Raw genomic sequence first — 26,357 nt, 5'->3', positions numbered from 1 at the left:
TAGGTGATCTCATCTACTCTCGGGGCTTTATGCCAACAACTCCCCAATTTTTATCTCCAGGCTGGACCCTACCTTGAACAGATTCAGATCTCCATCTGCTCCGTGTATGTCTAACAGGCTTCTCAAAGTTAACATGCCCAAAAATGACTTCCCGAGTCCCACTCCAAACCTGCTTCTCTCCTAACGTTCATCTCATAACGCGGCCAACTTTATCCTTCCAGTCGCTTGAGCTAAAACCTTGAACGTATCCTTGATTTTCATTCTTTTACATCCTACATCGAACCCATCAGCAAATCTTGCTGGTGTGTCCAGAATCTTCCACTTTTCACCACCTCTACCACCACCTCATGGGTTTAGTCCACTGTCATCCCTGGCCTGGGTTATGGCGATAGCCTCCTAACTGGTCTCTCTCTCCCTGCTGTCCCTCAACATATGAGCCAGGATGATGCCCCCATTTAAAATACACCAGAGCATGCCCCTCTGCCCGAAACCTGGCAATGGCTGCTACTTCCCTCAGAGTAAAAGCCAGCATCCTTTCCGTGGCCCGCAGGCCGTCCTTCCCTCTGACCTCATCTCTAACCGCCTCCTTTCCACTCCCTCTTCCAGCTACGCTGGTCTCCAGTCTCCTGGGCACATCAAGTATGTTCCCATCACAGGGTCTCCGTGCTGGAACCACAGAGATCGCCTCCTGCCTTCCCCTTTCTCTTCTTTCACGTTTCTGCAAGTGTCACCTGATTTGTGGGGCTCCCTTGGCCATTCTATAGGAAACAGTACACTCCCCACATTGGCACTCCCCAATTTATTGTTTTCCACAGCAGTCATGATCACTTGCCTGTACTATACATTTTCTTGTTAATTTTCTTATTTCTTGTCCATCTCACACTCGAGTATAAGTCTCATGAAGATAGGGACTTTGCTTTGTTTCCTGGTGTGTCCCTAGCACCTAGAACAGTGCCTGGCACATCATAGATGCTCAATAAATAGCTGCTGAATGAGTGAGTGAGTGGGTGCCTATGTACCACACACTGCTCAATGCTCTCTGCTCCCCAGGGGTCTGCCACCAAGAGATCCAAAGGGCACACAATTCCCTCTCTCCCAGCCTGGACCAGCCTTGGCGATTTCAAACCGTTGTAGAGGGTCTCCCTACTCCTCAGGAAAATTGACGGCTCAGGCACAAAGCACACCTGCTCTGGCAATGGTTACGGCCATCACATGGGCTGACAGGAAAACCTAAAAGAAGCCAGCATGGAGACCGGGGCCCTATCCATTCTCCCTAAGCTAGGGCCCTAGGAATCTGGCCAGAATCCTCTGCTGGGTCACTCCAAACAGAAAATTGGAGAAAGAGACTGACTCCAGGGCACATTTTTCTGTTTGTTTGAAATAAGAAGGCGATTTATGAAGGTTACAGAAAAATTAGGTTATGGTTATTTAACGCTTTCTGGAATTTCACAGGGTGTGGAGATTAAGCTGGCTTCATTGTAAATAGCACATGGAGGATGCTAAACAAACAGCTGATCTGATAAAGTGCCCAGAGCTGTTAAATAAACCATTTAAGATAAAGGCCTTGGGAAGGAGCACTTGAAACTCCTGGACCTTCCAGAGGCAGGGTTTGCTCTGGACTATAGATAGAATCAGGATTCTGTATAATAAGATTTATAGGGTAGTTTCAGGGAAAATATTTTCCATTTCAATATATGAAACAGTATCTTTGTACTCTGTAGGCAATTTTAAGCATTACTTTATTAAGATTATTTGAAAAAATATAGTATTTTTTTCTGAAATGCATTCCTGAATGACTCAGCAAGGGTGCTCCTTATTCCATTTCGGGATGAGGTTTTTCTTGTGAGGAGACACCACCCAGATGGTAATGGAAAAGAGGACTTCAGAACTGCTTTCGGACAGGCAGCGCCCCTGCAATGAGGCCACCCCAGAACTCGGCTGTCACTCACCCATCTGCCTGCGGTGCACCACCCTGAAGTTCTTATGCTCCAGTGCCGCAGGCGCCTTGCTTTTCCTGCTTTCTGGAGAAGGCACACAAGCTTTGTCTAAGGCTCCCATGGAGGAGCTTTTCCTTGGTCTTTGAGAAAAGTGCCTGAGGAGACCAGGCCTCGACTCCGGAGTTGCTGTGGAAGGGGCCACGGAGCGATGTGCAGGAGGACTCTCTGAGGGTTGTTCCTGGGGCGGGCGGTAGAAGTCATCTTCTGAGATCCAACTCTTGCTTTTCTATGGGGAAAGAAGAAAAGACATAGGCTGTTTTCAAAGTTTTCTAAAAACATCTTCATTGAGACGTGATTTACATACTATAAAATTAACCCATAAAGTATACAATTCAATAGTTGTAGCATATTCACAGGGTTGTGCAACCATCACCAAGATCTAAGTTTAGAACATTTCCATTACTCTGTAAAGAAGTCCCTCCTCCCCGATATCCATGAGCAATCACTTCCTATCTCCCCTCAACCCCCCCAGTTCTAGGCAACTAATAATCTTTCTGTTTCCATAGATTTGCCCACTTTGGACATTTTGTATAAATAGAACCTTATAACATGTGGTCTTTTGTAACTGGCTTCCTTCCCTTAGCATATTTTCAAGGTTCATCCAAGTTGTAGCATATATTAGGACTTCATTCCTTTTTATTACCAAATAATATTCCAATGTATGGATGTACCACATTTTGGCAATTATGAATAACGCTGCTATGAACATTCATGTACAAGTTTTTGTGTGAGCTTATGTTTTCTGTACTCTTGGATATATACCCAGGAGTGGAACTGATAGGTTATATGGTCACCAGGTTTAATGTTCTGAGGAACTTCCCAAACTGTTTTCCTCAGTGGCTGCACCATTTTACATTCCTATCAGCCATGTATGAGGGTTCCGATTTTTCCGCATCTTCTCCAACACTTGTTATTATTATTATTATTATTATTATTATTATTATTATTTTTTATTATAGCCATCCTAATAGGTGTGAAGTACAATCTTGTGGTTTTGATTTGTATTTCTCTAATGTCTAATGACACCGAGCATCTTCTCATATACTTATTGGTCATTTGTATATCTTCTTTGGAGAAACGTCTATTCAAATCTGTTGCCCTTTTTAAAACTGGTTTGTCTTTTTATTCTTGTGTTGTATTATGGGTTAAGTTGAATCCCCCAAAAAAGATATATTGAAACCCTAACCCCCAGTACCTCAGACTGTGACTTTATTTGGAAATAGAGTTGTTGCAAATGTAATTAGTTAGATGAGGTCACTTAGGGTAGGGTGGGCCCTTCATCTAGTGTGACTGGTGTTCTTATAAAAGGAGAAAAGACAGACACACAGAGAATGCCAAGTGAAGACAGAGACACAGAGGGAGAAGGCCACGTGGTGACGGTGGGAGGGACTAGAGTGGTGAGTCTACAAGCCAAGGAGTGCCAAGGATGGCTGGCAACACCGGAAGCTAAGAGAAAGGTGTAGAACAGATTCTTCCTGGAAACTCCAGAAGGAATCAACTCTGCCAACATCTTGCGTTTGGACTTCGAGTCTCCAGAACTAGCAGAGAATATATTTCTGTGGTTTCACACCATCCAGTTTATGACACTTTGTTACAGAAGCCCTAGGAAACAAATATAAATTATAAGGGTTCTTTATATATTGTGGATACTAGGCCATTATCAGATACATGATTTGCAAATAATTTCTCCAGTTCTGAGGGCTGTCTTTTCACTTTCTTGATGGTGCCCTTTAAGGCACAAAATTTAAAAATTTTGATGACTTCCAATTCATCTATTTTTTCTTTTATCTCTGCTTTTGTATCTAGGACACCACTGCCTGAGCCAAGGTACAAAGATTTACTCCTGTGCTTTCTGCTGAGGGCTTTATTGTTTCAGCTCTTACATTTAGGTCTATGATCTATTTTGAGTTAATTTTTGTATGGCGTGAAGAAGGGGTCTACTTTTATTCTTTTCTAAGTGGAGGCTAGTTGTCCCAGCACCATTTGTCTAAGAGATGTAGAGTTTCTTGGCCTGGCTTGTAGGGTTTGAGATAAGTGAGGCATGAGTGAGCAGGACCCAGAGTCTTCACTGGCCGCCTCTGCCTCTGCTCCCCACTTAGGAGCAGGGCCCTGAGGCCCCAGGCAGCCAGGCCCTGTGCCTTCCCTTCTGTGGCTGTCTCTCCGAGTCTGAAGCTGCTCACTGGCTGGGGGAATTAGGGTGGGTCTGGGGTCTGGGGGTTTGTGGGAATGGATTCCAGCTGTTTTACTATTTCAAGTGCTCCCTGCCTTTTTGTGCTTAAGTGTGGAAGAACAGAAGTAAGGAAGATGGCTGGGCCACCCTGCATGGCTGTCTACACAGAGGAAATGAATCACGCAAGGGGTGGGACCAAGTGCAGCTGTTTTGTTAAGTGCCACTAACCTCACCCCGATGTTGCTATTTCCAACCGCTAAATCAAGACTGCCATCCCTGCTACCCTAGGCGAGGAAGGGGAGCAGGGCCGGGGCTGCCGCGGAAGGATTGGTTTTGACAGTTTAATCCATTTAGATGCTATAAGACTCTGTCAGCTGAGTGGGAGTTCTGAGTCAGGAGCCTACCCGCTCCTACTCCCAGGCTCCCATGGCCTTCATGCTTATCTTTGTCCTAGCACCTACAAAGCTTTCTAGACGGTCATTTTTCTTTGTGCCTGGTACAGGATTATAAGGAATGAGGGAATAGATCTTGACTTTCCAAACATTTTTAACAGAAAATAACAAAAGTAGGTAAGGGAACTGGAAAGAAAGAGACAAATATGAATTCTGAGATGATGGATGCTCACTGGTGAGGGCACCTCTGTGAGGGGACTGTGAGGAAGTGGTCAGACACGCTCCAGTGACCAAGGTCATACTCCAGGGGAAAAAGTCTTTTGTTCTCTTAAGCAATGGAGAAGAACAGTGGCAAAGCGGGGTCCTCGAGCTTCTGCACACTGGCCTGGACTGAGCTCTGGGGCCATGTCCCACACCGGGGCCCCCAGTTATAAAGCAGAGAAGGACACTTCATATAACAGCTAAACCCAAAAGAGGGGTCTGGCTGAGGAGTGAGATACCAGGTCTCAAGACTGCTTTCAAAAAAGCACTTTTTGTCCAGTGTGTCCTCATTACGTCAGGCAAAGGGTCTGCCTCTACCCCCTACCTGGAGGAAGGGGCCACGTGCAATGGGAGGGCAGTCCATAGGGCAGTGATTAGGGCCACGTTTTGGGATTTACATTGTCCTCTGTGTGCTAAACTGAGACACCAACTTACACCCCTCCATATCTCACAAATACAGTCATCCTAGCGAGCTCCCGCATCCCTGCAACTTCCCTTCCCAGCACTTCTCACAGTGCAATTCTGATGTCTAATCTAGTGTCAGTCCCCAAAGAGCAGGGTCCTTGTCTGTCCTGTTCCATCACTGTACCAAGCATTGTGCTTGGCCCATAGCAGGGGCTTTGCATTGAATAAATTTTTAAAAAAATTTTTAAAGAAAGACTGAATGGCTCTTGACAGTGAACCCCCTTCCCAAAGTGTCAAATAAAGAGCAGGGACTAAGTGACAGAATCACAGAAAGATGAAAACCATACAGGCATAGCCCCGCCCTGTCCAAAGGGGGCTCACCAGGCCAGTGTGAGTGGGCGGGTTGCACAGTGCTGCCCAGTGACTACCTACTGCATGAAGGGATGAAGGGACTCAGAGCTCCCCCAGGGAGATGGACTCCGTACGTGGGCATCCAAGGTGCTCACACTAGACTCAGCAGCAGGTGCTTCGAGTCCGTGTTACCCAAGCAACTTTCCAGCAACCAGACTCCCCTGGGGCCTGCGTGGGGTCTGCCCTGGTCATCCAGCCTGCCCATCCTCTGCACTTGATGGTGCACTTCTCAGTGTAAACGTACAGGCTGGCATTTCAAGAGTCTCCAGAGAGTTCGAGAACTGTTCATTGATACCTACTCTCTCCCAAGTATAGTGCTTGGAGCTGACAATACAGAAGTAAACAGACATGGTCTTTCACATCATGGAGCAAACAGTCTAGTTAGGAAGATAGAAAATAAATAAGCAAACAAATAAAGAGATAATATAATTCCATGCAGTGATGACTCTTACAGACAAAGTGAAGAAGGCAAATGGGGGATGATGCTTTGGAGGCAGGGCGGTCAGGGAAGGCTGAGATGACAGTGAGGAAGAGGAGCTGGGAAAGGTCCAGGCCGGGGGAACAGAAAGTGAAAACGCCTGGCACTGGAAGGAGCATATTTTATCTGGAGCTGCAAGGAGGCCAGAGTGTCCAAACTTGGTGAACAGAGGAAGAGCTTAGCTAACGAGGTGAGCTGCCCTGCCGCATCAGCTCTGGGACCCTGGCAAGACAATATGTCTGAGCCGGCAAAGCAGAAGCCAGACCCTAGACAGTAGTGAACTCAATACGAACAATGCCACTCTGTGGAGCCATGTTGGGGCACACAGCCACTACTCCTAGGGGACGCTTCTCTGTCCCCTGCTCAAGCTGGGGGCTGTAGAGCCTTTCTTCAACCTTCAGCACGTGTTGGCAACTTCTTTGTCCCAACCTTCAGGGTCCCGTAACATTCTGGGCCCTGAAGACATCTTCGGGATTGTAAAACTGGAGAACCTGACCTTCAAGAGAGCTGTGGGTGCGCCTCTTCTAGTCTACTTCATGGCCCTGTCCCACCCTGAGTTATAGGATCTGGACGCTCTAGGCCAGAGGAGAAAAGCACATGGATGGAACTTGAAAAAGTAAGACTGTCTCAACATGAGCCCCAGACTGCAGCTGGGGAAATCTCCAGGCTTTATGTGTCCATGTGCACACGTGCATACCAACTCCTATCTCTGCTTTCCATGGCACAAGGACAAATGTGAAATGGTCAAGAGCTTGGGTTCACAGCTTCGACTACTGCTGCACCAGGCTGACACTTCTCAAGTCTCACTACCCACGGTTCTCTCCAGGACATTCCCAGGCCTGGCTTCCCTTGGTTATCAACATGGTGGATCGTTATTCTGGAATAGTGCTGTCCAAGAGAAATATACTGTGAGCCACACAGGTCATTTTAAATGTTCTAGTAGTCACATTTTAAAAAAATGTAAAAAAGGTGAAATTCATGTTAATATACTCTGTTTAACCCAAGAGATCAAAATATTTTCATATGTAATCAACAAATTATTAATGAAAAATTTTATTTTTTCCATACTAGGTCTTCAAAATCCAGTGTTTGTTTTACACAGCTTGTATCTCAATTTGGTCTAGCTTCATTTTAAGTGCTCAGTAGCCTCATGTGGCTAGTGGCTGCCAAATTGGATAGCACAGTTCTAAATGTGGTTCATGCTGCAAAACGAGCATTTTCGAAGCCTGGTGTTATATGACAATATTAATTTAATAATAACAAGTACTGAAGAGAAAGCGAGGTTCAGCAAGGTAAAGCATCTCATCCAAGCTTCAAGGCCTTAAGCTGCTAAGCGGCAGTGGTTAAGAGCAGAGACTCTGTGGTCAGATGAGAATTATCTTCTCTCAGGGTTGATGTGAAGGTGACAGTAGGTACCCATGGGAAGTGATCAGCGCAGTGCCTGGCTCATATCCGCTGCTCACACACCAAGAAACACTAGCTCTGTTATCATGGCACTATTAGCACTAACACCAGGCAGGGAGAGGGTGCTAACAGAGAGAAGGCAGAAGCCACTCTGAGACATTTCCCCAAGAGCTCCCCGCGAACAGCCTGTACCACTCACCAGACTGGTGGGTGAAGAAACCACGAGGCTCAGTACAGCTTTGTCATCCACCGAAGGCTTCTGCTGGCCGACTGCTCTGGTCGTCTCTCTCACAGGACTAGAAGGGTGCTGGTCTGAAGTGTTCCCTGAAGGGACAGCTTGGGCAGAGCCCAGATGCTGCAAGCCCAGCGTGCCAGCTACCTGGGAAAGCGGCTCCTGCTCCTGGCCACCATCTTGAGTCCCGAAGGATGCTTGGGCGGGGAGGGGATCTGCAGGCACAACAAAGTGCAGGTGTGTGCTGGTGTTGAGGCAGAGGCCGTGGAAGGAGAGTGAGGCCTGCGGTGTGGGGATCTCCGTTTCTCGGCTCAGTCTGTTGGTTGGCACAGTGTCTACCTGGGCTTTGCTGAATTCCGACAACACCCTAGAAGTTTTTAAACAAAGAAACCTGTGAGACAGGTTGTCAGCTAGAATGCCCAAGGCTACGGGGGCAGTGGGGAGAATGGAAAACTGCTGTCCTGTGGTTTAAGAAACAAAGTGAAACAAGACTCTCTTCATCATTCACAGCCCTCCTTCTCTGATGGGGTCGGCAGGTGAGTTGTGGAGCCCAGAATCTTGGGTGAAAAAGCTCACGAAGCAGAGAAAAAAGACTTGATGGGAATGGAAACTGACCGCCTCTACTTTTCGAACAGACTAACTGTGAGCTTGGAGTGTTTACTCGGCCAAACGGTTGTGTGGGCAATCATTTCTCCAAGCTGACTGCGGCAGAGCCTCGGTGAAGAGCGTCTCAGAGCTGGGGTCCCAAGCACAGCAGCCGAAGCACCAAGACTCCACTCCCTGGGACATGGACTTGGCTGAAGTGAGGGCCCACTTTGTTCCCGGAACAGGAACTGGGAAGCAGGGTTGAGGGAGGTGCAAGAGCTGGTCTACCTAAGAGCTGGACTGAGTGTGGAGTCAGAGAAGGCGCCCTTTCCCAGAAATTGCTGCTGGAGACCAGTGTACACAAGTGTGCGAGTGTATATACAAGTATGTATGGGGTGTACACCTGCTCACTACTCCCAGTAGGACCGGCTCTTCCTTTTAAGTGGTGCTTCTGGGGCCACAGGAAGCCAGTGTTACTGCCTTTGTGTACACACACACACATATACACACGCACGTGTGCAAAAACATACTTCTGGGCCTTCTGGAATGTGCTCTGGCTAGTGGCTGCTCTGCCCTCCTCCTGAGGCTTCTGAGAATCCAAGTTCCATTTCTGAAGTGAACCTATTTGCTGTCCCTTCCTCGGCTTATGAATCCAGTTGATTCCGTCATTGATGAACACTGGTTTTCAGATGACAATAAAGCTGTCTGGAGCTATAGAGTTTGCACACATATGCTCTAAAGGCTTAGACTGAGTCCAGAAGACGCATCAAACTCCTTTTAATGTGGGTTTACACAAACTAGGACCTTAGAACTCAAGTTTTAATCTGATTGTATTCTGGCTCAACTCTGCCCTTATCTATACCATCATAACCCTAAGCAACACTTCAAGACATTCTAGTCAAGAACTTGTGACCAACCCATACATTTATGGGCAACTGATTTTCAACATGGGCGCCAAGACATTACAATAGGGAAAAAATTGTCTTTTCAACAAATGGTGCCGAGATAAGTATATAGTTCAATGTAGAAGAATGAAGTTGGACCCCTATCTCACACTGTATTAAAAAATGAACTCAAAATGGATCAAAGACCTGAAGGTAAGAGCTGAAATTATAAAACTCTTAGAAGGAAACAGGTGTAAAACTTCAGATCTTTGAACCAGGCAATGGTTTCTTAGATATGATATCTAATGCATAAGCGACAATAAAAAATAAATCAACTGGGCTTCATCAAAATTAGAAACTTTTGTCCTTCAAAAGGATACTACCAAGAAAGTGAAAAGACAACTCATAGAATAGGAAAAATATTTGCATATCTTATATGCAAATATTATCATATATCTGATAAGGGTCTAGTATCCAGAATATATATTGCTCTTACAATTCAATAATAAAAAGACAACCCAATTAAAAAACAGGCAAAGGATATTAATAGATATTACTCCAACAAAGATATACAAATGGCCAGTAAGCACATAAAAAGATGCTTGATATCATTAGAAAGTAGTGAAATACAAATCAAAACCACAGTGAAATACTACTTTATATCCACTAGAATGGCTATAATAATAATAATAAAAAAAAGACAGAATAACAAATGTTGGCAAAAATGTAGAGAAATCGGAACCCTCATCTACTACTAGTGGAGCTTTAAAATGGTGCAGCCTCTGTGGAAAGTGGTTTAGTAATTCCTCAAAGTTAAACATAAGGTTTCTATATAACTGAGGAATTCTACTCATGGGTATATACCCAAGAGAATTAAAAATATATGTTCACACAAGAACTTGTACATGAATGTTCTTAGCAACGTTATTCATAATAGCCAAAAGGTGGAAAACAACTCAACTGATGAATAGAAAACTGTGGTACATCCATGCAATGGGACATTATTCAGCCATGATACGTGCTACGACATGGGTAAATCTTGAAAATATACTATATGGAAGAAGCCAGTCACAATGGGCCACATACTGTATGATTCCATTGATATGAAATGTCCAAAACAGGTAAATCCATTGCTAATGGGTAAGGGGTTTCCTTACAGGGTGATGAAAGTGTTCTTGAACTAGTAGTGATGTCATACAATCTTGTGACTACACTACAAACTATTGAATTGTACACTTAAAAATGGTGAATCTTATGGTATGTAAATCATACCTCAATAAACAAAAAAGTAACCCATCAGAGAAAGGTGTAAATGTGTTTGTGGAATAGTTACGAGGGAGGCAGGTGGGTGCTAGTTCTTGCTCTACGGCCTCATCTAAAAACAGACTGAAAAAAATCTAGGAGTGAAACTTGCAGGGAGTAGGCAATGATGAGTTCTGGAAACAAAGGGCTAACTTCCATAGGCAAAGAAGGAAGGGACATTCGCTAACTGGTTGTATGTGTCCAAATCACTGTAACAGAATGAGGCCATCTCCTAAAATGAACTATGGAGACAGATTTTTGACATATGTCTCCTGCAAGGTCCCAGCTCCTCATGGGCTCCTGGGAAGTGGTGAAGTGGGTGATTAAAAGCAGGGCTCCAGAATCCTTCTTGCCTTGGTTAGCACATTGCCAAGTGCCTTACAACAGATACCTAGAGTTCACAGATTTAATTCCATTATCTATAAAATAGGCATGGTAACAGCACTCACTTTTATGATGGTGACAAAGATTAAATGAGATAATATAGGTAAAATGCTTAGCAGAGTCTTGCACAAGTTAAGGACTCAATAAATGTTAACCTCAATTTGTGATTGTAGCTGTTTCTATTATCATTGATAAGACTGCTTAGCCTCCATGTACACAAATATAAAAATCTAAGGAAAGGAGCAGAATTATGGAAATGCTCACCAGCATTACCAAAATGGTTATCAGTTCTAAATGAATCCTAATCTATAAGAAAGATTTTAATGACAGAGCAGACTGGGTGTTAGAGTAAACTTAATGCCTAAAGAAACACCACCAAACAGCAAGAAGCTTATGTGATAAATCAGAGCTTCCACCAAATCAAAACCAAGGTCAAGGTGAAATCAAGTTCACGGAGCTTCACCAGAATCAGTTCTGGTCTTCAGCACCCAATGAGAAGAAGAGAGCCCGGTATATCAAGTGGAAAAAGTGCTAGAGATTTTGAAGGAAAGGCAAAAGAAAAAAATTTCAAAAATTTTGAAGGAAATGCAACGTAAAAATGAAACAGTGAAACTACTATAGTCCTTTCACTTCTGTCTGGCTCAGGGCAGTGTTTTTCAAAAACCTTCTGTTCAAAAATTTTAGAACTCTGTACTTTCATTTAGAAAACAATATGAAAAAGTACATGCAATACACACACACACACACACACACACACACACACACACACGTGTGAAATAAACAGAAAGCTTGGCCTGGAGAATTTGGATGGCCACCTTATAGAAAACCCTTGCCACGTGGTTCTGAGCCTCTGGTTTTCCTGATCACGTGGACTATCATGTTGGTTCTTTGTGGTAATATTTGGCAGTCAAGGGCCACTAATAAATGCACAAAGGTGGGCTGCAACACGCTAAGAATCATTTCCCTCAAGGGAAGGCCTCATAACGACATCTGACAAATATTAGTAACCAGGTTTTGCAGTGGTGTTTATGGAGACAAGTTGTAGGAAAACTGATGCCACAGGAACTCAGCAGTAAACGACAGTAACACCACCTATTGGGTACTCACCATGTGTCAGGCACCGCTCTAAGCATTTTACCTACCTTAACTCATTTAATCTTCCAGGCACTCCTTTGAAGCATTCTTATCCCATTTTACAGATGTGGACAGCAAGGTCAAAAAGATTTGAGTAACTTGCCCAAGGTCAAAAAGCTAGTTAATGGAAGACTCAGGCAATCTGGCTCCTGAGTCCATTCTTACTCACGCAACTATGCTTCTCGGTGATAATTATAATTCAGACCCAAGGAACATAAAAGAAGCTACTCAGAAGAGTTAATCCTCTCTTCACAAGGCAAACTGCAATTTAGTTTCAGCAAAACATTACATTGATAAATTTCATTTTGAATATTGTGGGTTTTATACTTTGTTTCATTTGTAGATGTTTTCATTTTATAGTTAGAAGCACTGGGTATTTATGCCTCATTTTAAGTTACAAACATTTAAGTAACATAATAAAAATAACTTAAGCGAACTCTTTAGTGTTGGTAAGAAGCTTTATCCTTAACACATAACACTCCAAGAAATGCTGGTCTCTGTGGATGCTCAGGGAATGAAGGTGCTGGATGTGCGTTTGTGCATCTGTGTGTTTAGTCTGCTGGTTCCCCATCTCACTGTCCACTGTCCACTGTCTGTACATCCCGACTCTCTTCTCTTGAGTTCCGCATAATATCCAGGACAACACTTCCCATACATGGTGGAGTGTCTCTGGTTCAATGACCTTAAGCTGGAATTTTCCAATCACAAGACTCTTGAAAGATAAAGGCAAGACATGTGACAGAGAGGAGGCTGGCTGGTCTAACAGGGAGGAGGGAGAGACAAAGACTAAGACACGAGAACGAGCGTAAGTCACGCCACAGGCCCAGCCACACTGGGGGGGAACTGCTTCTTTCTTTTAGATGTTCTATCTAAATCCTTCCTTCTCACATTTGAAAATTCTATCTAATGTGCTCAGAAGCCATTTCTGGGGGGCTATCAGACATTCTAGAGTATGCGATTCACTAAGAGGCATCTGATTTGATCTTCAAACAGCCCTCATCTTTAAAAGGATTCTCCATTTTAAAGATGAATAAACAGAACCTTAGAAAGAGTCATCAATTTACCTGATGTTACTGCAGGGTCCCCAACCCCTGGGCCATGGACCAGCACTGGTCTGTGGCCTGTTAGGAATCGATAGGCACAGTAGGAGGTGAGCAGCAGGCAAGCCAGAGAAGCTTCATCTGTATTTGCAGCCGCTCCCCAGCACTAGCATCACCGCCTCAGCTCCACCTCAGATCATCAGGCATTAGATTCTCATAGGAGCACCGGTCCCTGGTGCCAAAAAGGTTGGAGACCACTGTTACTGAACTTGTAAGTGGTGGAATGGGGCTTGAAACCAGATCTGCTCCAAGCTGGTCCATAACACCATCTAATCCTATGCTATTTACATGCCAGGAGGGAATCCTGTAAAGACCTCAACTGAAGGTGGGAGGTGGCAGGGAACAGCAAGAAGGTCCTAAATACAGGCTGAAGGAACACGGGTCCAACTGAATGGAGTGCTGAATAAAAGGTTAGCATTTTTTACCTATTAGATGAGCAAACACCAAAAGTTTGATAATACCTTCTATTGACAAGGCCGAGAAGCCTCAGGTACATTTCTGATGAAGTCTAAACAGGCAATATCTGTGAAAATTACAAATTCATTTATTCTTTGGCTCAGCAATTTTGCTTCTGGGAATTTACTGAACAGAGATAATTGCATAGAACTAAAAGAGCACATGCACGGCTTATTTAAAACACCGAACTCTCAAGTCTATTAAATACGGGGCTGATTAAATAAACTAAGGTATGTTTATACAGCGGAAAACTATACCATAGGAAAAAAAATGAAGATGCTCTGATATGAAAAATCTCTTCTAAAACAAGGTGTAGAGTAGTGTATTTATACAAGCTTTGGTGGAAAGAGGTGGGAGAATAAGAAATAAGAAATTTAAAAAATCTGTATATTCATATTTGTTAATGCTTTTAGAAACACCGGAAGAATATATAAGAAATTAATAATTATGTGGTTACGGGGTTAGGAAAGACTTTTCACTGTATATATATTAGAATCTTTAAACAATAAAAATAGATTATCTATTCAAAAATTAATCGAGAAGGCTCTGCCCAGGCTCCCTTCTCTAGTCCAGTTCGTAGCTCCATGTACTCCCCTTCCACACACGTGCTCGGCCCCATTTGTCTACCACCCTCTCCACACATCATTCAGGTTTTGTGTCCCCCAGGAGGTCTTCTGTGGGGTCACAGAAAATCTCCTTATGCATCCTGCTTCACCGTATTTTTTGGAAGGTGTAAATATAGCTTTGAACTATTAGTTTCTTCCTATCTAGATGATGATATTTTACACTGAGTATCAGAGAGATTAAATAATTTGTTGAAGGTCACCCGGGACAGAGCTGGAGCTTGAACCAGCTGAGCCCTGTCTAAATCCACTCTCCTGGCTGCCCCCATTTTGTTTCCAGTTATAACTCCCAGCAACTCCAATCCCTGAGGAAGCCAGTCGGTGTTCCCTTTCTTTCTTTATGCCCTAAGAGTTCAGTGCTCAGTGACAGATGATCACATGGTATAGGAAGGATGGGAAGGAAGGAGGGAAAGAGGAAGAGAAGGAAGAAGGAAGGAAGAAGAGGGAGGGGAAGGAGTGGAGGAGGGGTACTCACTCCTGCAGAGATGGGTCTGAATCATCGGCATTTGCTATCCCCAGGTCTGAATCGTAGGACATTGGCTCCTCAGAGTGGTCGGGACTCTTGGAGCCATTCTCCTGGAGCAGGCAGCTATCAGAGTTTAGGCTGCAGGACAGCTGGGACGAACTGGCCGTGTCCAGGCTGAGGGTGGAGGCGGTGAGCTGCCTGTTCCGTCGGATCTTATGGCCCGAGTGCTGAACTTCGATGTCCTCCGAGCCTGAGGAATGGGAAATGGAGTCCAGAGACTCCTTACGCTGTAGTTCTGTCCCAGAGGTAGTGAGGGGGTCGAGCTCAGAGAGCGGGCAAAGCCCAGAGAGGGCCAGTGGGGTAAGCGTCCACTCGTTTAAGATGGCGGACTTATAGGAGAGTTCGAAGGATAGGGACGTGAGCCCCTGCAGGAAGCTGAGGAGGAACTCGCCCTCCTCGGGGTCTCGAAGCAGGGCGGTGGGCTGATAGTACTCGCACAGTCGGGCCTGCTCCTGGAGGAGCAGCTTCAGGTAGCACTCCATCAGACCATCGTTGAGGGCCAGCCGCAGCCAGGCCCGGCAGCGGCCCACGTCCGTGCTGACAAAGATCAGGTGTTCCAATTCCGAGATGATGTGTCTGGGAATGGGAAGAACAGACTTGTTTTAAGAAACGACTTCAAATCACTGAGATGTGGTCCTATCCACTGGTTGGCTAGAGACAATAATGACTGCAAATAGATATAGGCATGAAAAATTCTTGGATAATAGTGTTCTAAGGGGAATTGAGAAACGTTAAGCTATAACCCCCAACTTTTTGAGGTTGGTGTCATAAAGGATAATTGCCTTTTTCATTAAACTACCCTTTGGGTTCCTTCTATTATCTGCTCACGTCCAGGACACGTCTGCTGTGCCTTTAAGTGCAAGGTTGCTGGAGCTGTGAAGGCACAGGATAAAGACATGGTCCCTGCCCTCCGTCTAGGTGACCGCCTTTTGATGGCACACCTGTTGTTAGTAGAGCTGGGGTGGGGGCTCGGCGATCTTTTCTGGGTTGGAATAAGAAAAATGCCATAGAGAGGGCAGTATCTGAGCTGGGCCTTATGGGATTTCAACAAGTGAAGATGGAAGGAGAACCTTCTAGGCAAAAGGGACTGAGAATAAAGGCATAAAGGGTAGAAAAGCAATAGACCTGTAACAGGACTGGGGAGTATTCTGATTACAACATGGAGTGGGTGATTCGGTTGCAAAGCTAGGTAATGCAGGGTCTTGAGTATTAAACTGGTGAGGCCAAGTAGAGCAATGGTCCCCATGCCTGGCTGTGCCTCAGAATCACCAGGGCAACTGGTCAGAATACAGATTCTGGGGCCCCGACAGTGAACTAGACTCCAAACTAGCATTTGGGAGCTTGTGGCTACAGGTTTTTGCACGGGAAAGTGGCTTGACCCCAGCTACACGCACTTTAGGGTGGGTTGCTCTGGATAAGATCAGAACTCGGGTGTGCCAAGCTCGGTTCCTGACTGCCTCGGTCTGGTGCCAATGCCCGCCTCCAACTCGCACAGCCTGCGTGCACGTCTCTTATATGGGAGTGCAGACCATGCTCTGCAGGACTCAGTGATTGGCTCCGGTTAGCTTACGCTCAGTAAATGTTAAGAAAGAATGAGATAAGGGGAACAATTAGAAAGCTACTGTCACCCAGAGTGAGGCAAGAACCTGAGATACGGCAATGGCAGTAGGCATGGAAAGGAAGAGACTCACAAGGCACCTTCGGGCTGAAGGTGGCATTTAATAGCCCTTAGAGGCACAGTGCCAGCTACTTGCTCCAAAGCCTAGGCGGTTAGGAGCAGGGCCACAAAGACAAGTGTCTCAGGGTGAATATTCAAATACTCTACCTGGATTCCATTCTTTTCTTAAAAAACCCATACCTTGTTATGAGTATAATACTTAGCACACAGATGTTCAAACGTTCTAAGGCAGGGTCGGCACAATTCTTCTGTAAAGGGCCAGACAGTAAAGATTTTAGGCTTTGCAGGCCACACAACCTCGGTTGCAACCACTTAGCTCTGCCAGGGTGTGGTAAAAATGGCAGCGCCTGCTAATATGGTGGCCAGCCTGGGGCCTCGGAGCAGCCCAGGCTGTTACCTGACGGCTGAGGCGCTGATGAGGCTTGGTCTGACAGTAACTCCGACCTTAGCCATCTGTATTCTAGAACACAGAGTGCCTCTGATTGCTTTCCCGAACAGCTGGAGAAGAACCCAGCGTCCCACACTCTGGAGCTCGTCCCCAAAACAAAACCTCCCCAGCCGATCTCACTTGTGGGTGACAGCTTTCAGGAGGGGCCAGAAGACAGGCTGAGGCAGAGGCTTCTGGTGGGCACTCTTCTTCCTCTTCCCTCCGGCCTCGGCTCGGATGTGCTTGGCGTGCAGGCCATGGATAAACACGGCCTCCAGGGCACTGCACATGGTGTTGGCATCTCCGTCTTCGCTGGTGACCACCGTGTCCAAGGACACATACTGCTTCTGCAGCGCCTTCACAGATCCCACTAGCTTCTTCTTGATGACCTAGGTAGGAACAACCGTAACACAGGCCTTCAGAAGATCCTACGGTGGCCCTGGGAATGTAACTGCCTGTTGCCAAACACATGCACAGCCACACACGTCCACACCTATGTATATCTATATACACCTTCTGCAAAACTAGCACATGCTAATTATACAAAGTAAAGATAAAGCACAAAGTAAAGGAAAATCACACACACCATCTAAAGATACTGTTATTATTTTCGTGCAAAGATATCTGTGTATCTTTTGTTTTTTAAGCTGAACTTCTATGAACTGATAGCCATATAAATCTTATGTTTAAATATTGGCTTCATCAGAGTTACAGCGATAGGACTTGGGTAAATCCATCTAGGACGGGGCTTTCCACCTTAGTTATGGGACCAAGATTCTGCAGAGCATCAAGAAGCTGAGAGGCAAAAAGTGTTGCTTTAGAACAATAAAAAGATCAAGAAAACAGGAGCACGGTCTACATTCAGAAAGACCTGGCGGCCAGGTTCTGTCCCAGCTGTCAGTTACCAGCTGAATCACCTCAGACGTTCCACTTAACCACTCTAAGGCTCGATTTCCTTGCCTGTTAAATGGAAATGATACTTCCTGGTTTACAGCACGTGGGGGCCTCCTCTTCGAGGGCAGGACTAGTTTTTATTTAACCTGTGTCAACACCTGGCATGTATAAGTACTCAATAAATGTTTGTTCAATAAATTAGAAATGTTTGTTCAATAACTCTTTTAGAAATATAAAGATAGTTCTATCATAATATGTTAAAATTATCTTAAGTGTTTGAAGAAGAACTGGAAGGGATCGCAGAAAAACTGGTTTAAATTGTTAGGTGATAAGATTTTGGATAAATATCTTGCTGTTTTGTTTTATTTTAGCCCAAACAGTTCATGTTCTTTGAAAAGTTAAATGTTCTTTTTTTATAAGAGCTTTAATGAGACGTAATTTACATAGCATCAAATTCACTTATATAAACAATTCGATGGTTTTTCAAATATTCACAGAATTGTGCAATCATGACCACTATCTAATTTTAGAACATTTTCAATGCCCTCAAAAGAAATCCATTAGCAGTCACTTCCTATACCCTTTCCCCTAAACCTTAGCATCCACTAATCTACTTTCCGTTTCTATGAATTTGCCAATTCTGGACAATTCATAAAAATGGAATTATACAATATGCAGCCCCTGTGTCTGGCTTCTTTCACCTCAGCATGTTTTCAAAGTTCATCCATGTGATAGCATGGATCAGGACTTCATTCCTTTTTATGCCAAATAATATTTCAGTGCATGGATATGCCCTATTTTATTTATTGATTCATCAATTAATAGACATTTGGGCTGTTTTGCTTTTTGGCTATGATGCTGCTATAAACATTCATGCACAAGTTTTTGTATAGATACATGTTTTCAGTTCTCTTTGGTATATACCTAGGAGTGGAACTGCTCAGTCATATGTAACCCCACGTTTAACTTTTTGAGGAACTATCAGACTGTTTTCCCAGTGGCTACACCATTTTACATTCCCACCAGCAATGTATGAGGGCTCCAATCTCTCCACAACCCCACCAGCACTGAATGTCGTCTGCCGTTTCGATCACAGCCATCCTAGTGGGTGCGAAGAACTATCTCATTATTGTTTTGATTTGCATTTACCGAATGTCTAATGATGTTGAACCTCTTTTCATGTACTTATTGGTCATTTTTTATCTTCTGTGATGAAATCCTTAGTCTTCGTGTAATCTATGTTAAATCACTGTTTTCTGTAAATTCTCATTTTATCACCAATAAGATGATCTGGAAAGGGCAGGTTCCCAAAGCCTGTGTCTCCTATAACTTTTTCCTCTCTTTATGGACCGTGTCCATTCATTTTAAAGTGCGAAAAACCAATAGAATGGTTGTCCTGTGCACCCCTTCCCCACCCTCGACCCTCCCTTGCCACCTACCGGGATGGCAGCCCGGGGGTCTAGTCCATTCTCCACCACAGAGAGCATTTCCACTCGTGCAGCAGCGGAATCACATGACACCTGCAGAGACAGATGGTGGCCAGATGAGCAAGGTCCCAACTCACTGACTCCAGCCAATCTCTCGCAACCCCTCCATCCTGCCCTGCAGCAGGCAGCAAGATGTCCAGCTGTTTTACTCAAACTGCAACTGAAAGGCCTCTGAATACAAAAGTGAAAACTGAGAGCGGATTTTAACAAAGGAAACAAGGAAGAAAAAAAATCTGAGGGCCTGGCTCTTGGGAAGTGAGGAGCCCTGTGTGCCAGCGGTGGGTCCGCCCCAAGGAGTGGGTAGAAAGAACTCTATCCACACCAAACGAGGCACGAAGACCAGGGAATGAAAGGCTGATCATTTAGATACAGAGCTGAGGGTGCAAGGGGAGGCTGCAGCTGAAGGTGCCAAGAACAACCAGGGACCAGGAAGCAGGCCTCACAAGTCCCATTCAGGGCCTGGGCCGTGCAACTGCCCCCTCGGCCTCTGTCTCAGTCCTCTGTCTGCCAGCTCAGCAGTGAAAAGTACAACTGAACAGTTTCAAATGGGGGGCTCTCTTGCTACACATCTTCTACATATCTTGGGTTGAGAGGGTCTAGCTTTTCAGTAGAACGAGGACATGTCTAATGGGGGATAACATGGGTTCTAATCTCAATTTTGCCATTAACCAGCTAGGCACATTGGGGCACTGCATCGGACTGCTGAAATGGAGATTATGACAGTGGAAAACACTTAGCACAAAGCCCGACATGTACCAAGGACAAACGGTATCTATAATCCCAGTGGATGTGGCCACCTAAATCTACATGCAGAGAATGCCACTGTCTCAATGAATATGAACAAGTAGTTGAAGTCAGTGCACAGACGAATCCTTCAGGGATGCTGGTTTCCTGTGTGTGTGTGTGTTGGGGTGTGGGGGCTGAGGGTGAGGGGGCTGCTGGCTGTGAGGGCTGGAGGTGGAGGCTTCCGCCTGAGCCTGAGGGGGCTGCTGGCTGGCCTCACCCCACCCCAGCAACTGGGACAGACCAGGACCAGCAGGCACATTCACATCTAAACAAATCTCTAGTGACCACACAGCTGAGTATGAGGGGACATCAAAAATAAAAGGTTTTTGCTATCTCTGCTCTCAAAAAACTCACGGCCTAAAGAAGTTGATAAAACCAAGGCATGCTAAATGGATTTTGTACCCTTTACATGTATTGTCTCATTCCATTTCTCATAACTGCCTAGGCGTGTGCTTTTATTACCTCTACCTGACAGCTAAGAAATAGAAGCTGACCAAGGTCAAGGAACTTCCCAAGATCCCAGGGCTGAAATGGCTGACTCCTCCACCTGCTGCCAGGGTGGCACCAACCCCAGCTCAAGGGAAACCCCAGGCTCCTGAGTGAGTGTGATCACTGCCCTCCTGGAAGAGGGCTAAAGGGTGGGGGAAAGGTGGGGGGCAAAGAAGACAGCAGGGGACTGGGGGAGGGCTCATGAGCTGGGGGCCCTGATGGAAGGTGCTCTGATTCAATCCCTGGCCTCTGGTGTTGGCACGAGGCAAACTGGACCCTGAGTCAAGTACCCTAAGTAAGGACATGCAGAGGGAGGCAGGTGTACATGGAGGATGGCCCTGCAGAGTCAGCTTTAGTCAGGGTGTGACACACCGCCAGGAAGAACACTGGGCCCTGGCTGCAGCCCTGTCTGGCTGCCTCACCCTTCCACCACATTCCCGCTGCCACCTCCCAGGAATCCTCAGGGCCCCCTCTGGAGACCAGCTCCACCTTCTGGCCACCAGGGCAACAGGGCAAGGGGCCTGTGCTTCTGTTCCTCCTGAAAGTGTGTCTGGTCCTGGAGGCTGGGTTCTTTCAAGGCTACCTTGCACAGCCCAGCAGGCCAAGTCCAGGTACTCTGGCTCCAAGACCCTGAATGCTCAGCCCTTTCAGCAATTCCAGTGGCCTAAGGCCTTCCCTCAGGCCTGCCCTACTAGACAGAGCCTCAAGCTCCAAATCTGCCCTTCCCTCGGCCAGCCACAAGGTCAGGCCCTTACGGGCTTAGACCTCAACAATCTGAATAATATCCTGGGCCCATTAAGCCCTCATTAACTAACTGAAAATAATATTCACTGGAGTAGGGAGGCTTTGCAGTAAGTGGGTGCTCCAGCCAAGTAATGGTCTCCTGAAAAACCAAAGTAAACTGATGCTGAGAGGTCAGAGTAGGGTCACATAAGAGACAAGAAACTGTCACCTAAAATAAAGTGTCAGAAAAGCCACAAAATGACAGCAGCATAGAGGGATTCAGAAGGAGAAGAGCCACCGGACGATTCAAAAAACAGGATTGAGACTTTGGGGTTTGGGCCACAATTTAGGGCACATCTTTCTTCGTAGGAAGACAAAGCACCCTACCCATGGCGTGTGTTCTATAACCCCTCAAGGAAGCAGGAAACCAACTCAGAGGCAGGAATGTGACAGTCTAGACTGAGAACAAGCTGGTGGAACCAGAACAGGACTTTGGGTCTCCTGACTGCTTAGTCAGTGCTGCATCATTCTCTTGGGTGGCCCAGACCCCCTATCTACCATCCCATGGGATTGGTTTCACTTCCTGTCCTCAACACTCTTCATGGACACCAAGAACCAAACCAAAGAGAGATGTGGCTTCAAGGAGACCGAGGCTGAAGAGAGTAAGGAGAGAACTTGGGCCGTCCTACCAGAGGGCTCTTCAAAGAGCAGAGGTGGGGTTTAGCAGAAAAAGTGGCTTCTGTCTGCCCTTTAGGGAACTCCAAACCCTGCTAAGTCTGCTTTTCCCCAGAAGCACTGACATACCCTCTCCAAGCTTCTCTGCGCTCAGTCTCTGATCTCATTTAATTCTTACAACAATCCTGGAAGAGAAGGATGATTATCTCCATTATACAGAGAAGACCAAGGCTCAGTACAAACAGGCCCCAGGTAAGGGACAGAATTCTCTGGTTTCCTCATTCCAACTCCTGTACCTTTCGCTAGCCCAAACTACCTCAAGTTTTTGGTTCAGAGAGTTTCAGGCAAACTTATTACTTATAGATTCTTAAGAGGCACTCAGAAACTCCATGTTATTGAATAAGGTTTAAAATTAACAAGAAACAATCTTGCCCGTTAGATCTGTAGCCCCAACCAGTGGAGGCTAAGTCCTTTCCACAGTACCCAAGTTTCAGAGCTGTCCTCTCCTAAATGTTCCAACACACAGGAACAAAGCGTTCTGGTTGTTTTTCTTCATTACATGGCCTAGCCCTCTATATGTCCGATTTCACTTCCTCCAGAGACCAAGGAAGAAAAAAAAAGAAAAATGTCTTATATGAGACTTACATTAAAAGAAGAAATGGATGACCTGGCTTCAACACTTTTGAAACACTCCAGCCATCAGTAAACAGCAACCTCTTCTCCTCAGAGACTTCTCAGCCATTCCCAACAGGCTCCTCTCTATGGCCTACATCCAATCCTGTACCTGGCTGTTCAGAACAACAGCCTGGTGTCTAAGCCATCCAGCTGCTGTACCAATTGATAAGACATAGTTTTCAGCTGGAAAGAATGACAAAGTTAGCAGTTGGAAAAGAATGACAAAGTTATCTTCTGATTCAGAAAGTCAGCTGATCTTTCAGCCATGTGAGTGATAAATGAGTAAACAGCACCTCCTTCTACCTGAAGAATACTGAAGTCATGGGGTGTGCTGGGGGAACTCTGAAGCAACTGAATGCCAGCTAGAGGTTGAGAAACATCTAGCTTGTGATTCCCAGACTAAAGGCAAATGGCTGAGGCAGGAAATGTGAAGTCAGTTAACACTGGGTATCTTTTTTTCCTTCCTCTTTCCTTCCATTGAATAACATTCATCTTCCCCATATTCTTGTCTTATATCTCTTAGGAATAAATGAAAACTCACTTACTCTGAATAAATAAAAACAGGTACTTTGCCCGATTCATTCACCATTGCATTTCTATTGTCTAGAACAGTGCATGGAACATAATGGTGCTCAAAAAATAATTGCTGAATTGAACTGATGAATAAAATAAAATAAAAATAAGGCTCAGGGCAGTTTTCTCCATTTCATAGACTGTGGAAAGCTGAATTATACAACTCCTTTGAGGAGGGGCCATTATGGAACTCCTTCCATTAAACCAAGCTGCCAACAGGTTGAAAACCATTCATTTATATATATATATAATGGGGAGATCCTGAAGGTGGAAGGGCATTCAATTTTCAAAGGAACAAGACTATAAATGGCAAGCAAAGAATATGGTCCTGTTTGGGACCCTTTACTGTCAAATGACTGACCCGCTGAAACCAGGTCACCAGAATTTTGAGAGAATGTGCATCCAAAAACCCAGATTATAAATGCTGAGCATGAGGCCTGTCTCAGGAGTATCTCTCTGCCTCAGCTACTCTGAGATAACTCAGCTCCCTGTATTCACAGGTAACCAAGGTGGCCAAAACTCAATGATCCAGTCCCTGCAAAAAGGAGAGAGCGATTCAACGGCCTCCATATACACTTAGGTCTCAGCATCCCCAGGACTCACCTGTACTTGTTACAACATGTAACATCATCTCTGGCATCTAGTGTTCCCTGTGTTCAGTTTTAGAATTGATCTGTTATCAGCTCTGGCTGGGAGGAGCACTGGGTGAGGGTCCTTTACAAGTACCAGGACAACACAAACAGATATGGTTTTGAGACCACAGCCAACCTCACACGGCACTATTCCCTGAGTTTCTGCAAGGCCAGAACACCAGCCAAGAATAAGTGGTGGCTTCTGTTGTTCCAGGCTGAGTGGCGATTCCTCACTTTCCAGGCTTTTGGAAGATACCTATGATTCCTGCAGTCAGCACAAGTAACTCAATATAAATGCTAAAATCATAGTCCCTCGGGACAGGTACAGGGGACCAGACACCTAGGAATAGCCCCTGACCCAAGGTGGGAATCTCTATCCCCATCCCCCCCATTTATTTACCATCTGAGGCCCTGCCCACACCAGTCAAGCTGCTCAGTCTCTGACTGCCAGGCTCTGAGCAAGCACCTAGATTTGACGGTTGAGAGGCAGCTGGTGTGACTGACATGGGACTCTGCATTGTTCTCAGATTGAATGGGGACAGCATCAAGGGAAGAATGGGTGTAGAGTTGGGGTGAAGGTTGAGGTGGGGACAGCAGAAGTGAAAGGACACAGAGACCTCGTTTTAATTAAGATTGGGTAAGGGTGGTAGGAACTGGGGCAGCAAAAGTTGAGAGCAGTTTAGTAAAGACTTAGGGATGGGGGATGTCCTCAGGAGGGTTGGAGATGGAAAGGAAGTATCATCATGGGCTAGGAAGTTACCTGGGACAGAGATGTGATGAGAATTATCAACGAAGAGGTCAATTCATAAGGGCATCTACTTTGGTGGTGGGTCTTAAATGTGAGTGGGACAGAGATGGGGTGTTTAGGAGGAGCAGATCTTGGGGAGCCGAATAGGGAGGTGTGGGAGACAGGGATAAGAAAGCTGATTCAGAAAACGGCAAACCAGAATGATGGGTCTCCAGGAGGTTTGCGTGGAGCATCGGGATTGCCAAAGGAGTTGAGGAGTGAGGATGAGATAGTTAAAGGGAGGCGGAGGGATGTGGCCGAGATCGCGGTTGGAACTGGGCTAGAGTGGGGTCCAGGCTAAGGCTGCATTTACGCCAAGACCAGTGGTGAGGGGGGTGGGAGAAAGGGCTGGAGTCAGGTCACAGGTGGGAGAAGATATAGGGACGGGCCAGCAGTGGCAGTGGGGCCCTCAGGCTAGGATCGGAGCGCGAAGTGAGGGCACGGGGTTTGGGCTGGGAAGGGCTCTGAAGCAGGAGAGTCTCAAGGCAACCCGGGGTTTGGGATCACGGCAAGGGCTGCTGGCCCATCGCCCGTTCGCATCTCAGCCTCGCCGCCCTTCCGCTGCCCTCCTCGCCCTCGACCCCCTTAACTCACCAAAGAGAGAGGGGAGCAGGGCGGGGGTACTCCCGTCCGTGACACCCCAAAACCTCCGACTTCGGCCTCCCGGCTACTGACAACAGGAAGCGGCGCCGACGGCGCCTGACGCCATCACGTAGGTTTGGTGTCCGGCCACGCCCCCCGCCCGCAGAGCCAATCGCGGAGCCGGGAGGAGCTGCGGGGTGAGACCAGCGCTCTCGGATGCCCAAGGGTTTCCATCCCGGAGCAGACGTGTGGTCTTGGGAGGCTTAGGACTCCGTTATCTTAGAGGGAGTGCTGAGAAGCATGGCCACCGGGATCCGGCGGAATGCAGCCTCACTGCCCGCTTCCCTTAGGGTCTGCTTCAGACAAGGCCCTGGCATCTCGGTTCCTGACCTCGCCTGGCTTCACCGCTATCTGCGTAGCATTGGGGCTGTCGCTTGGCCTCCTTCAGCGAAGGTTGTACACTTGTAAAACGGGACAAATAACGCCTACTCTATTTTTGCCTTCCCGAGGGCATCAGCGCAGCCCGGAGTGCAGAGCCCAGGCCTGAGCTGGAGCCACCCGCCTGGTGGTTCTCAGGAAAAACATGTTTTGACTACACCTTTACACCCAAAGGGAGACTGCCCCTTGGGCATTCTCATGTAACCCGGAGGTGCGACACAAAACTCATCTACCCTTGCAGATGTTTGCTTTCTATCGCAGAAGTGACATTTCTCTTTCAAATAGACTCAACAAAAGTGGGGGGTGGGGGATGTACTGCTGTGCTTCAGACACTGCAGACGAAGCTTTGTTCAGCTGGGAGCCTAGGGTCTGAGTGTGAGTAGGGGTGCGGAGATATCCCTAAGATGCATTTCCAGGGGTGACCTTAGGAGTGGCTACAAGGCTGGCTGGGGAACAGGCCAGTTCTTGGTAGCAAGCTCCACTGATCCGGGGTGGGGATGGGGTGGGATTGTTGTTCTTGTGTGTGCTCCATCGGTCTTTCGGAGACGGACGAGGCCCCAGTGCTGTTGAGGTGTCCCCCCGCCCCCACACTGTGTGGGGGCTGCTTCCCCTTCAGTAATTCTTGCACAGGAATATAAACTGCCCCTGCTCTGTTTTAAGATAGATGAGAGTGCTGAGTGCCCTTCTATGGTTAATGGCTGAACAGGAAGGTTAGAAATAAAATGTGAGAATCTCTGCCCTAACCTAGGAGGCGAGGGGTCAGGAGT

General features: G+C 46.2%; 1 protein-coding gene across 1 annotated transcript in view; it reads right to left on the bottom strand.

The window, feature by feature from the left end:
- PLEKHM1 (pleckstrin homology and RUN domain containing M1) overlaps nt 1-25,273 on the bottom strand; it is a 43,114-nt gene extending 17,841 nt beyond the window's left edge. The window contains exons 1-7 of the mRNA XM_023521553.1: nt 25,165-25,273; nt 22,549-22,761; nt 19,183-19,263; nt 16,991-17,238; nt 14,694-15,320; nt 7,718-8,117; nt 1,950-2,223 (exon numbers count right to left, since the gene is read on the bottom strand). Of these exons, the coding sequence (XP_023377321.1) occupies nt 1,950-2,223; nt 7,718-8,117; nt 14,694-15,320; nt 16,991-17,238; nt 19,183-19,230 (1,597 nt within the window). The 5' untranslated portion in view covers nt 19,231-19,263; nt 22,549-22,761; nt 25,165-25,273. The remainder of the gene's footprint in view (nt 1-1,949; nt 2,224-7,717; nt 8,118-14,693; nt 15,321-16,990; nt 17,239-19,182; nt 19,264-22,548; nt 22,762-25,164) is intronic.
- Between the last annotated feature and the right edge of the window lie 1,084 nt (nt 25,274-26,357).

Source organism: Pteropus vampyrus, unplaced genomic scaffold (genome assembly GCF_000151845.1).
Source record: "Pteropus vampyrus isolate Shadow unplaced genomic scaffold, Pvam_2.0 Scaffold306, whole genome shotgun sequence".
NCBI classification, from domain to species: domain Eukaryota; kingdom Metazoa; phylum Chordata; class Mammalia; order Chiroptera; family Pteropodidae; genus Pteropus; species Pteropus vampyrus.
This window is presented reverse-complemented; position numbering and strand designations above follow the sequence as displayed.